General features: G+C 40.1%; 1 protein-coding gene across 16 annotated transcripts; it reads right to left on the minus strand.

Annotated features, from left to right (window-relative positions):
- Positions 1-37: 37 nt before the first annotated feature.
- LOC127938808 (synaptotagmin-14-like) lies at positions 38-13,421 on the minus strand. Of its 16 annotated transcripts, none has more exons than XM_052535686.1 (11): positions 13,263-13,421; positions 10,974-11,108; positions 10,652-10,699; positions 8,509-8,579; positions 7,468-8,289; positions 5,879-6,016; positions 5,568-5,791; positions 3,935-4,372; positions 3,651-3,831; positions 3,433-3,489; positions 38-1,668 (listed from the first exon to the last, which is right to left on the minus strand). In XM_052535686.1, exons 5-11 carry the CDS (start codon positions 8,246-8,248, stop codon positions 1,352-1,354), a joined length of 2,136 nt encoding a protein of 711 aa, XP_052391646.1. In that variant the 5' UTR covers positions 8,249-8,289; positions 8,509-8,579; positions 10,652-10,699; positions 10,974-11,108; positions 13,263-13,421; the 3' UTR covers positions 38-1,351. The 16 variants fall into 16 exon arrangements, with proteins under 16 accessions (XP_052391646.1, XP_052391648.1, XP_052391652.1 ...); XM_052535688.1 differs by lacking the exon at positions 13,263-13,421 and adding an exon at positions 13,151-13,238; XM_052535692.1 differs by lacking the exon at positions 10,974-11,108 and having other exon boundaries at positions 8,509-8,576.
- Between the last annotated feature and the right edge of the window lie 712 nt (positions 13,422-14,133).

Below are 14,133 nucleotides of genomic sequence, written 5' to 3' on the forward strand. Positions count from 1 at the left end.
CTACCACAGTGGCATGCATAACATTACTAAAGATTGCTTAAGCGTTTCTAAATTCCGATTTTATTAAATGTTTAGTGTTCAAAGATTAAAAATGGACCTGAATCAGCATTAACATATGCATTATGCAGCATTAGCTTACACGATACGAAAAATAAAATCATGAGATAAACTGTTCAAATTTCCATCAGTTACATTTAGACATCAGTTATTGTAAAATTAGTTACATTTAGACAGTCTTCAGCAGCCCTACTTTTTTGTACATTCTCATGTTAAATAAAATATTTTTCAATAATGCTGGTGTGAAATAGTCCCTATATCCCTTCATAAAGCAGAATTATGTATGTGGTATTGCGCTTTGGTCCGATATTTATTCTGAATGTTTCTCTTGATGCTTTAGCAGTTACCATGCGGTGCATATTTGTATTTGCATATTTGCAAGTCAAGTACAAAGGCTAAACCTCAAGTAGTTTCAATGCTTATGCAACTGCCAGTAATTCAGTACAGTTACAGTTATGCTTTGTAGGGAATAAATGATTGGTACAGATGGCAGTGCCAATGGCAGTTGGTCAGTTCAGTGCTCTAATGTCGTCATAAGACGTCTTTTTCAGCTTTCCCATCCCAACACTGCGAAAAACATCAGGTCCATTACTGCTATCCTGAGGAAAACAGTCTCTCTAGAAAGTCAACAGCACCTCCAACATGGAGGATTCCTCTACTGTATAAATTCAGTGGGCGAAATGCAGTCTAAATCTCAGTAGGATGCGATTGGAAATTTCAGCTGAATGACACATGACAAAAACCTCCCCATGCGTATTTCACATCAGAGTCAGGTTTGTTGAATTTTAAACACAGATTTGCCATGATGTCCAACATAGATTGGCTTGTTTTGGAAGTAACTGCAGAGTAAGTGGTGCTTCATGCATCGGTATACTATTGAAAAGCAACAATTGACCTAATTTGCCCGCCACATTTTGCAGAAGTTTACTTTAGGAATAGTTCACATTTAAAAATCACTCTTCTGTCATCATTTACTCACCCTCATGCCGTTCTTAACCACCTATGACTTACTTTCTTCTATGGAACGCAAAACTTTATTTTCTAAGAATATTCTGAAGATACTTTTCAATATAAAGGGGCTACCAAACCCCAAAAATGACAAGTTGCCAGTCATTTGAAGCCATATGATAGATAATGTTTCATGAAGAAAGCAAGTAAGACGGGTTCAGAGCAACACGAAGGAGTCAATTAGGAAACAACTTTCAATTTAAGGTGAACAAATCCTTTTGTACTCATTCTGTCCTACTAAACCTTCAGATGGACAAAAACCATACAGCATTGTTTCCCTTCTCCCCTATGAATTGAGGAGCGTGTGCCACTGGCAGACCTGCTGTCCCTCGGACTCCTTCATCTGGGTCCAGTGCTCCTCCTGTTCCTCTGTGGTGCTGTTGAGGCCCAGAGCGACCCAACCCAACCGCTCTCTCCTCTTCATGCTGCTCCGCCGACTGTACACCGACACCTGCAGGGTGACCTCAGACAGCTGGAACAGCGCCACCTGGAAGACAAATGTTTCTTTGTAGGTTGGGTTGGGCTGGCCACGGCAGACGGAGGTCTTACATTTAGACATCTCTTTCCCTTTGGAGTCCAGCATTGTAAGCTTCACGTAAGTGTCTGATGGAAAGGGAAGGGGAAAAGTGAGTTAGCACTACCTGGTGGTGTTGTTGAGCTGATGCACCAAGTTAAACAAATTAACTATGTTAAGATAGTACTACCGTTCTATTGGGCACTATATATGTATCCTGCATTTAATCGCAGTACATTATCACATGACCTCATCATGCATAAATTTTCATGCACATACACTCTATACTGCAGCAATAGAAAAAGTAGTTTGGTAGCACACTACTAAAAGCCATGGAGATATTCGGCGAATCATGATTTACACACAAATCATACTACAGTGTGTATTCGCGAGGATTTTCCAAGTATGCATTCAACATTGCACAGCTGCTTGCACAACAAAAAGTACTTTCAGAGGTTTGTCAAAAACATTTGTTGTTGTTGTTGTTGTAAAACTGATCAGTGAATGTGAGGTGAAGCTGCTTTAATGGTGTTTAAATCTAGAAACATTAACTCATCTTTAGGGTAATGAGGTTAGCAAGATGCTAACGACCAGAATGAAAGTTAAACTTACTTTGGCATCACCATTCCAGTTTAAGTTAGCACAAGTAGACTAATACTGAGTATACATGATTCTAGGCCCGATTTTCACTTGCTGAATGTTTTTTGGTAACCGCAGACAAAAGCCCCAAATCTGAGGCCAATCAGTGCTCATTTGAGTGAGTGGCGATTGGATAGTGTCGAAATATTAAAGATATTTCCGCTGCTGCCCGAGAAATATTTAACAGGCTAAATATCTGGACCCGTTGGCATCTCAGTCTCTTGCAGTGTGAAATGTGTTTCGACTGGAATTGACATCGGCAACAACCTACAGCCAATGAAAGAGCAAGATATTGAGCAAGGGAAATTTCAAGGGGAGGAGTCGTAGTCTTATGCCATTCCCCGTATCTCTTCATGCACGTGTTTTGTAAACAAGACTGAGTTATCAGGGATTCTTTCTTATGAAATATTGTTTTCTGTGACTCCCAGTTGCCGATCCGTCGTGTAATGTGCAAACCACAGACACTTCATGAAACCCTAATCAGCCATGTGGCGTGAAAGGAACAGCGATCCAACAGCTTTAAAAATTGTGTTGTGTATGGCTTTCATTAGAATGCAAACTAGGATTCACTACTGGTGAGTTAGTGGTTTTTAACCACTCATAAATATCCCCATGCCTCTACAACCCTTTGAAACCCACTGAAATAGGTGTCCTGAGAAATCACACTTTCTGCATAGTCTGGCTAATCGGTCGACTGAGAAATCTAAGCGTTAGCATTCCCATTCTCAATGGCACTTCTTGCTTGGGACCCAGAAGTATGCCACTGTGTTGAGCCAATGAACTGAGCCATAAATGTCATGTGACAAATTATTCTAGAGCTAGAGCCACAGGAAAATAACATCCAGCTGTGACTAACACGACCATAAAAACTGGCCAAACCTTACCTCCTTGGTTTGCTGACATGTCTATTAACTCTGGCTAGTAGCTCTTTAAAGATATGACAGGAGGGCAACATGAACTCACAGCAGATTTTGCATACTTTAAAACACTGGTATTCCCCTCCCAGCATGATTCGGGGTTAATTTACTATAGACCTAGGTCAAGACATTTTAAATGTATTCTACAGGATTCAACAAATCAGCAAAAAAGAAAGAGTGTACACATACACTGCAAGACTGAACACAGTGAAATGTAGATGCAGTTGAGTAAAGCAGACAAAAGTAGGAGGATGTTAAATGGGTGGTTTTGAGCTTTCGACATGGCAGTAAACTTACCTCTCATTATATACAGTTGCCCACTAATGAAGCGTTTTACACAACAAAACAGGCCAACTACAGGACAGGACACAGAAAAAAGGGAATGTGATAGAAAATAGAGTCACTGATAAAAAGAGAGCAGTTCAATTACAAGCAGAACACAGGAAAAGAATGCACATGCATGAAACAGGTTTGCTTTTAAGAGGATTAAGCAGGTGGACTCCTGCATTTCTTACTGGGAAGTTTATCGGTGGCAGAGTTTTTAAAATGGCTGCCTTTAACAACTTCGGCAGACAGTCTCCCTGTGGTGGAGTTGTAGAGGAGACCCAACAGAAGCTCTGGAGTGGAGGATTCACCAGTGGAGTGGTACGACAGAGCTCCCGCGCTACGAGAGACACTCACCACTGAACCACAGCCCTGAAATATAGTGAGATTAATGGATTACCGTTATAAAATGGATAGTTCTGAAATCGGATTGGATATGGAAAAAGTATACCGCATGTACGCAAACACTGCTTACAGGAACGGATGTGCCAGGTTCTAGTGTAACAGGCAGAGCAAGCTTGCCCTGCAGATTGAGTTTGGTTAAGTAGAACACCTTCTCGCCTAGGACCTTCTCCTTCTTCATGCGCCTCACACTGTAGAGACGGAACCGGACTGCATAGTCCCCCAAGGCCTCCTTCTCAACACATGAGAACCGAAACGTCTCTGTGAAGACGGGACAGGGTCCCTTCTGCACTCCTGTCTTGGCCCTCTGCTTCTTGGTGGGCAGTAGAACCAGGTGGACCTGCCAAGAAATGTTCCCTGTGCTCTTTAGGGTTGGAATATCTGTGGCAGCGGTCACCGTCACCGCAAGCCGTTGTTCACTTGGGTCATATTCAAATGCCACATCCAGTGTGCCATATTTCCCCAGTGCCTCTGGTTCATATGTTTCTGGAAGGGGTGGGAGTAAGCTGTCCTGTGAGAGAAAGGGAAAGATGGGGCAGATGGGATAGAGGAAATGGTAATTTATGGATCTGCATTTAGAAAGTAAACAGGTCAAAGTTCTTGAGGGTGCCTGTGTTGGTTACAAGGTGGTCCTATAAAGATCATTAAGGAGGTCATATCATATTTTTAGTTATCTTATTCGTCTTGATGTCATAATTTTCTTTTTTTATGGACGTTTTCCAATCTGCCCATTTAGTTTGGCATCATAATCCACTCCGAAATGTCACGGAAACGGTTAATTAATAATCAGGAACCTTTTTAAGAATAAAGGTTAGCAGGACGCTTATGCAGAGAGGTAGGTGCTAAACCAACATTTGGCTAACCTTTTACGTTTTCCAATAGCAAAATGAACACGGATAGTTCGGAAACACTGAATAGACATCATTGGTAGGTATGTGAATGGTCATGTTTTGAAATGCATCAATTTGACATCAGAAAGTTATCATAGTTTTGAATGCTATGCTTTCAATAAATGCTCTTTTTGGACTGGGAAGTAAGTTTTGAATACTGAGCGTTACTGTATACAGCACTATGAAATTTCATTTCCATAGATCAAGGAATATGATTCCTCATGATATGACACACACCAAAGTAGCCTGGCTTCACGTATAGATTAAGATGTCTATGTCAGTATTCAGGCTTTTAGTGTCTCCAATCACAGGCAAGCTCAAATGCAAACTTACCAGATGTGGCCAGAATGAACCAAACCCCAGCCTGAGAATCCCTGAACTGTCCTTCTTGCTCCTCATAATTAAAACCATCAGTGAGATGACTCATGTGACAATGAAATGAAATTTTAATAATCAGCTGAAAACATTACTTCACAAGAGTCTTAGAGAGGACACTAGTGAATGGGAATCCAAACAGACAGCGAAGAGTTTATCAGTTTGGCATTGCAAAAGCATTGTTGTGGATGAACACGCAGACTCAAATAAAACAAAATGGATTTAAAAAAAAAAATCTCATGTCAAAAAACATGGATTTGTGAAAAAAAAACCCTTTACAAATATTGGTCTACATTAACTACAGTGTACAGCTCTCTTGGAGACATATTAACAACACTGTGTGTGGATTTCAGCAGTTTCATTGGTGAATAAGAGCATCGGTAGGTAGAGCCGTGATTCTCATAGAAGAACACACCGGAAACGACGGGCCGAGTCGCTCACCTCCGGGCCCAAAACAGCGGTGCTGTCACTGGGTGCGTCCTCTTCATAGCCCTTATTCAGGTAACTCTCTGTGTCCTCAGCGTCTTCACTGGCCTCACTGACCTCACTTCCACTGCCCTCTGCTGAGTCACTGCGGCCCCTAGAGCCACACTTGAGATCGTCTTTGTCCCGGTACGGTGGAGGCTGAAGTTCATTCAGGGAACTTGAACCATTTTTCCTTTTAACTGAATAGTGAGACAAAAATGCAAAAAGATTACATCCCGAATACCACATAATTAAGAGTATTTCATCAGTCAGATGGTGTACAATACCCTGCTCAGCAGAGGCCTCACTGCTGCAATCCTCATTCTCAGTATCTTTGTTTTTCCATCCACTTTTCTGCTGATCCTTGTGTCTTTTTGGCGTTTCGTCTTCACTCTCAGATGATCCTTTCTCTGGACAACCCCCATCTAAGAAAGAATGGAGATCTACAGTTTCAGATTCTAAAAATGCTCTAAAATATCCTACTGTAGACCTTTTGCGGATCAGGGGTATGAAAAAGGAGAAGGATATTTTAAGATTTCATAGCTACCAGCTTCAAAAAGGAAACACACACACACACACACAGCATAAAATAACATCTTCATGATTGATGTGATAGATTCATCTGGAGTACAAGCGGCAGAGAAGAGACAGAAAAAAGCAACAGATAATAATCTTGTGAATTCTCCCCAGATGCTTGCATCTAGCCTGCATTAACATCCAGTATTCAAAAATTCCTACTTTTGTGTTTGATGAAAAAAAGAAACAGCTTTAGCAAGCTTTGGCACAACATGAGAGTGACAGATTTCACCAGAAAAAGGTGAAGTGTGTAATTTTTGAGACAAAACTACTGGCTCTAAACACAAAAGTAATAACTGTTTCCAAACAGGTTTCACACACTCTACTACTCCAAACCTTTCATCAGACTCCAAGTCCACTTCCACTGTTCGAGGAAACAGGTAGTACCACCAAAAAACTGATATATTTTGTTAAATCAGAAGTTGGCTACAGTGTTTTACTCTTCAAGAAGTCGGCCAATAAATGGCTTAGTCATATCTACATGCCAAATTGGGATATGAAAGTATTTCAACAGTGCAAAATTTCACACTTCACCTATAAACAGGAAAACACCAGTAAAGGTAGGGGCGTCAATAAAATTCACAAGGTTTGGGACATAATTAGTTCTCCCCCATCTTTCCTGGGTCCAATGAGTAGGCCAGTGGTGCTCATTCCTGTTCTTGAAGATCTGATTTTCTTTAGAGCTCGGTTCCAAGCCTGTTTAACTTAAATATTTGTAATTATCAAGTGTTCTTTAAAGTCTTCAGTAGCTTCAGTAAGGTGTATTTAATTAAGCTTGAATGTCAACTATGCTGGAAGATAGATCTCCAGGCACAAGACTGAGCAGGTTATGTCATAAAGCAGTGGTTCCCAAACTTGGTCCTGGAGTATTTCCAAATCTGCATATTATGGCCGCATTCACCGTATGGTCCAAGTGACCCAATGACAATTTTTTCCATCCATGTGGCACAATTCGGATATGATCCACTGACATGTAAGCAGGAAAAAAGTGAATGGATTCTGGTACTCTCAGATCGGGTTGGGGTAGGGGGTACTCTGGGATCACGTCTGGGAACCACTGCCATAGAGAACCCTAGCTGGACACCAGGATCACATGACTATTATCCTGGTTGTTCTTCCATTAACGGCCCTGGTCAGGAGTAAGACAGCAAGTATTATAAAGAGAAAGGTCCATTTGTGTGTGTCCTTGGTTGAAACCTAGTGTGGAACGAAGGGAGCAATGAAAAATCAAAGAGAAGCAGAGAAATAGAACTATCCCGTTAGAAAAGCACAACACAGCAAGTCCAGCATCCAGTCTCACCTTTACCTCCTTTGTCTTTTTTTCTGCCTGTACCATCTTCCTCAACACTACTGTGCTCTGCATTGTTTTCATACTTTGATGCTGTTGTATCAGTATCACCAGACATTTCCTGAGAATCCTGCTTCTTCTGACTATTACCCGGGTGCATCCCATTAGCATTTTCATTGTGGTTGTCACCTTCATCATTGTGTTTGCCAGACGAGGAGGCGTTCTCTTCCTGGGCGACAGACTCTGCCTCTTTTGATGCTTGGTCACTGTTCCCTTTATTGTTGTCTGAGGTCGGAGAAAGGCTTTGTGGTTGGTTTGGGTCCCTCTTTTTACGATACCAACCTTTAGCAGGGGTGTAAACCCACTCCCACTCCTCCTCCTCAGCTCTTCTTGCTTCCTCTTGCCTTTCTTTTTCCCTCTTTATTTCCTCTTCATCTGTTTCAATAGTCCACATAGAGTTCTTTTTCGATTTTCGGCTCTTTCGACCTTCTCCTTCTCCACTGTCTGCAGCATTACCCTCTGTCTCCTGACGCTTCAGCCTGCTGGTCCTCTTCTCCTTTCGGATGTCTTCAGAAGAACCCAAATCCTCTTTCCTGGATTTGTCATCCTCTTCAGTCTGTACTTTGTTGATGATCGTATTGACCTGCTCCGTTAGCTGGTCACTGACAGTGTAGGTGACGTCACTCACTGCAGAGGACAAATCGTCCACGGCAGTTGAGACGGTGTTTGAGACCGAGTCCAGGAGGGAACTGACAGAAGGGAGGCTCTGTTGGAAGCTCTTGAAAAACGCCATTGCTTTGTGCCTTTGGTGTGTCTGCTAACTGACCACAAATTCTGTTGAAGAGTCAGCTGGCACATTAATCATTAGGATCTTTCACCAGTAACAATGTGTTTGTAAGCATGTCATATTTAAGGAACAAGTATGACATAGCATAGTATAGCATTTCTAAGACCCATTTAAAATTTTACAAAGCCTGCTAACCAGGATTTGACACATGGCCATATACATGCAAACAGTGAATGCATTCATTGAAAACTCTTTTAAGTATTTACCTTGCGAACCTTTGTTACAACTTTCAAAATGTGGCAGATCACTGCTCGGGCTCTCCACTGACAGCTTGCTGCTGAGGTAAAGAAAAAACAGAGCGATCACGGCCATGAAGAAAGCAATGGAGGACAGGACACCTAGCAGTTCAGGAGATACTAAAGGAAAAAAAGAGAAAGAGAGAAAGAGAAAGCATAGGGTTGGAGGATAAAAGCTGAGAAAGTAAAGGTCAAGAGTTGAGAATTTGATCCACCTAGATAACAGACAAGCATTGTAGATGGTGACGGATGCTATCGTGAGGTATCAGAACCTTAGTCTCATTTCCTTTAAGGAAAAGTTAGTCGCAGAGTCAATGTGGTGCAAATCACACTGCCGTATTACTTTGTGGTTTTATTAAAATGGATGGATGACTACCCTTTCAGACAGTTTGATGCCCTCCATATATTGCATAAGATCACTGTGAGAAACTGCTACTTACTTAGAAATTAAATCCTACATTATTCTTGTACCCTATAGATCATTCTTAAATTTAAATTTTAGATAAATTTATGCATTTAGCAGATGCTTTTATCCAAAGTGACTTACAGGGGCATTCAGGCTATCAATTTTTACCTATCATGTGTTCCCAGGGGAATCAAACCCCCAACCTTGCGCTTGATAAGGCAATGATCAAAAAATTGAGCTACAGGAACACTTACAAGTTAAATGTATAGACCAAAATAATGGGGGACCAAAAGTTATGACCACTATTGAAGATGCTTCTATTTTGCATTGTACGATTTAATATGCATTTTTAAAAAAGTATATTCATATATAGTAAACATCTAAATTTCTTATTCAGTTTAGGTCATAGCAAAATAGATGAATAAAAATACTGTTTTCAAAGTGGTCACAGATTTTTGCACTCCATCGATGACAGAATGTTAAGTTTAACACATTATTAAGCTGTTCATATAGACCTTTCATGTGTCTAGGTTTCAGATACTTAGATAAGATTTGAATATAAACCTTTAATATACCTCCTATTTAAACATGAGAGTAAAACACAGACTTACTCTGCTTACCGCAACAGATCATGAAATATACACTCGCTACAGTTTATTTAAACCAAACTCTGCTTTACGACCAGAAAGAAATAAACAGTAAAAGCATTCAACACTCCAGCAAACATTACCAGAATCTGCAGGTAACAGGAGTCCTTCGATATCTCTTAAATCCAATAATCTCTTTGTTTAGTCAGTATGTAGACAACGATACCTTTATTTCTCGTCTGCCAATGTTTTTTATTCCTCATAGATCAGTTATATTTAAAAGGTTTGCCTTCCATCTCTTGCAATGAGTGAATCTATAGCACTGTCTTCAATCTATCTCTCCCAGTGCTGAATAATTCACTAGTCTAAGGTAACTAGATGCCCCTTCACACTTTGTGCACACAATACCACTGGACCTTCCATTGGAACCTACCCTACATTAACCTGAAACTGGATTGACTAGTATATAAGAGGCAAACACATGACCACATGCTAATTGGACCATGGATAGACAGGGATATCATGGGGCTGACAGATTATTAATACAGAATAATTTTGAAGATATGTTCCTAATAAACTAATTAGTGCTCACTTGAAACACCACCAAGTTTAGAGTATAAAAGCACTGAATGGCACTTTGTACTGTACATGTAGACAGATACTGAAAATATCTTTCTACATGTACTTCACAGTATACAATTTAGATCTACGAGTTACCCCATGATGTGATAATGCAAGCAAGTGCAAATTTGCTAATCCATATGAGCTCAAATCCCATGAGGCAAAGCAACTACGCTTAATTTTCCCCTTTGCTCTGTGGCCGTGACAGACGGAGACAAAGACATGCTTATTTAAATATCAGCCACTAAGTAGTAGAAATTGTGTTGTTTACACAGAGGTCTTCCTTCTCATAGTAACACAATCCTTTGTCGTGAATTAATAATGACGCTTGTTTTTGTTCTCCAAACCTGATAGGTCATTCATAATTGATAGAAGTGTGGGACAAGGGAGGTGAGGGGGTACAAAAATATTTTATCTGTTAAAAAGGATAAAGCAGTAACACAGTTAATATTCAGGAGCAACTGGTGCATGCTATCATGGATGAGGAAGATGCTCTCACCTCTTCTAGCGCAGATGAGTTCATGAACACCACAGCTCCGCCCCCCACCTGAGGACAGGAAACAGCACTTGCAATCAAGAAAGTGCCTACTAACTCTCTTTGACGTCATCGACTTGACATTCATATTCTACATGCGCACTACGGGGACACAGTTCAAAATAAGCAGCTGTTAAAATGTTGCCGGTGACAGTCCGATTAATGATGATGCATATCTCTCTTACACGCACTTGTGACACTGTCACGTGTTTAAATTCACTCAGTATGTATTATGATGATTTTACGTATATTCGAGTTGTATGGATTTACATGAAATTCCTCTTACCTGTTTTAATGTGTGTATGTCTTTAAATGAGTCTGGGTCTGCCTGTCATGAGACTGATCACATGACAGGAAATAGGAAATGGACAGAATGGCAAGCAAGCACTCTCCCTGCATCCCAATGTTCACACTATCCACCCTAAATAGTAAGTGAGATTAGAATAAGTGTGTACCAAAGCATAGTATGCTGAAAAGAGTATGCAAGAAGTCCCTTGATGGTCTACAACCTCAGACAGATTTTTGAAGTGTGGATCTGTGCACGCTCTAATGGTTTATAATACCCACAATCCATTGCACTTTGACGAATGATTCGGTTGAGAACTACAAACATGGTGGTTGTGCGCGACCTACGGTTAAAGGTGCTGTAGGGAACTTTTGTAAAAAAATATTTTTTACATATTTATTAAACCTGTCATTATGTCCTGACAGTAGAATATGAGACAGATAATCTGTGAAAAAAATCAAGCTCCTCTGGCTCCTCCCAGTGGTCCTATTGCCATTTGCAGAAAGTCATGTGCTCCCGGTAAAAAACAACCAATCAGAGCTGCGGTCTGTAACTTTGTTTGTGTTCAAAATGTATAATAATGAACATAATAAGCGAGTACACCATGCATCCATTTTCCAAACCGTGTTTTTAGCTTGTCCTGAATCACTAGGGTGCACCTATAATAAGTGTTTATATTCAGACTATTTTAGATTGCTTCGGGGGTACCGCGGCGGAGTAACCCAGTACCTTTGTGATTCTTCATAGACATAAACAGAGAGAAGTAGATCCGGCTACGATGTTCTTCCGCAAGACGCAAGCAGTTCTGTTTATTAACCGCTAGAGCATCAAAAGTTCCCTACCGCAGCTTTAATATTCAAAATATTAAATGAGTTTTAAAAACAAGTTTTAATTTATCTTTTTTAGCTATAGTTTAATCTGTGGGTGAGCCACTTGCTATAAAATCTTCCCATCTTTAAATCAGCTGATCTGGTCACCAAACTAAACTTGACTGTAAGGATGTAAGGAAGGAAGATTTCTGAGATAGTATTGATATTCGGGCGTACACATCTACCTCAATATCTATGCTTGTTACGGTCCTGCTTGGTTATACAGAACTGCGGGCTGATAATTACAGCACGGACTTCCACTAGACTAAAGGATCAGGTTAGCTGAGTGAACTAAGTCGATACCACAATGTATCCCAGTCTCTGCTGTGCTGAATTATTTTGTTATGTTTTTAATAATAATATACATATACAAATGTGTGTATATATATATATATATATATATATATATATATACACACACACACACACACACACACACATTTATTTATGATACTTTTACACTAACTACTGAGACCTGGCAACTTCAGTTCATGGTCCATGGCTTGTTTGGAGGGAAAAGATCAACAATGGCAAAGTTAGAAAAATAGGAATGGAAGTAACCGAATTTACAGTCTAAACTTTAAATACAATTTCACCATATTATTGTCAATCTCTTTAGTTAGAGTTGAATCTGGCATTTAACACTTTTATTTTTCAAGATAACAAGCTATTTAGATTATTAAAAGTGTCTTTGGATTTTAACAGAATGCGCTTTCAGATAATTATCTGACCATGTAAGCTACTGGTCTTCATAAACGCACTACAACAATATATATCATGGTATTGCCATGTTTTGGAAAGGGTAATTATATGTATCAAGTTTATCCAGTACCATATTATTAAAGCCATAGCATATTTAACAATTTTTTAATGACACTTTATTTATTATTATTATTATTTATTTATTTTTTACTGATGGCAAATCACACCAGATGACAATGTATCCGCGAGTAAGCCATCTTGTAGTATTACAAATACTTCATTGGACCACCTGGAGGGTCAAAGACACGAATAACAGATGGAGACGGCTCACATGCTGCTATAAACACACTGGTCATTTCATAACGCGATGACATAATATCAACAAACAAACAAACAAACCATGTTATAAATCCAGGATTTTGCCCTCGTTGCTCATACATTTTTTTCAATGACTTTACCTAATTTTAAAAAGCGTTATTGTGTTGCATTTAGCTGTTATTTCACGCAATACGCTTAATTTATATGGCTGTGTCCGCATTAGCACAAACCAGCTAGTGACCAAAATGCATTAAAACTTACACTTAATCATATAATTAATTCGCTTACGTTTAACATCCCTAATCGTCTCGCGCAAAAGTACGTTCAGACCCATCCCGTTCTACGTTGTTAGGTATAAAGATCACGGTGTACTCTACCCACGCTGGTCAGTGGTACTCACCCTCAAACGCCATGATGCTGTGAATGGGACGTGATAAGGGGTGGTGTAGAGAGAAAGTGTTTCCATGCTGTGAATAGGGAGGAGAGAATGTACTGGGACAGTGATGCATGCTGCAGCGCGCGAGACAAAAACACAGGCTACACTGTAAAAGTGACAGTGTGCAATTTAGAAGCTACTTATCATAACGCTAAAAAATGAGCCGTGTTAGGGGGTGAACTGAGGTAAGCTGGTCGCAGCTTGCAGGTGTGCTGCCCAGTGCCGAGATTCAGAACTTCCCCCATAGAAGTCCTATATAGAAATGATAACGTTGGCTTTAATTTCATTTGAGCTACTTTTTATCTATTCACAGTAAAAGTCTGTTTTCAGAAGTGGGATTTAAACCCACGTCTCCATTTGGAGACCGGAAACTTCAGCAACTGAGAAGGGGGACGTGTCTTGAGTCTGGCGCCTTAGACCACTCAGCCATTCTGACAGCTACAGCAGCTACAGCTTACTTGTGTCAAATTATGTTGTTTTTTTCACCTTGTTGAAGTTCTTGCCAGTTAACGTTCATAACACTGTTCTGTACGGTGGCCGAGAGGGCTCAAAACGCTGCAACTTAAGAAAACACATGCAAATTGAAAAAACACCAGGAAATGAAGGAAACATCTTCATTGGTTTGACAACAGCGCGTTTCATTATATGCATGTGTTGTGAAAGATTTGCAGCGCGTTTCGTTATATGCATGTGTTGTGAAAGATTTGCAGCGCGTTTCGTTATATGCATGTGTTGTGAGCATTTGCAGCACATTTCGCTTATATGCATGTGTTGTGAGGATTTGCAGTGCGTTTCGTTATATGCATTTGTTGTGAGGATTTGCAACACTTGTGTT

Source organism: Carassius gibelio, chromosome A20 (genome assembly GCF_023724105.1).
Source record: "Carassius gibelio isolate Cgi1373 ecotype wild population from Czech Republic chromosome A20, carGib1.2-hapl.c, whole genome shotgun sequence".
Lineage (NCBI taxonomy): Eukaryota > Metazoa > Chordata > Actinopteri > Cypriniformes > Cyprinidae > Carassius > Carassius gibelio.

Bases quoted from the DNA above. Each gene is read 5' to 3' on its own strand.
- LOC127938808 (XM_052535690.1), bottom strand. From the start codon at position 8,248: ATGGCGTTTTTCAAGAGCTTCCAACAGAGCCTCCCTTCTGTCAGTTCC. The intron at 6,017-7,467 runs GTGAGACTGGAT...ATTCTTTCTTAG, and splicing joins AAAAGACAAAGGAGGTAAAG to ATGGGGGTTGTCCAGAGAAA. The intron at 3,832-3,934 runs GTAAGCAGTGTT...ACTATATTTCAG, and splicing joins AACCTGGCACATCCGTTCCT to GGCTGTGGTTCAGTGGTGAG.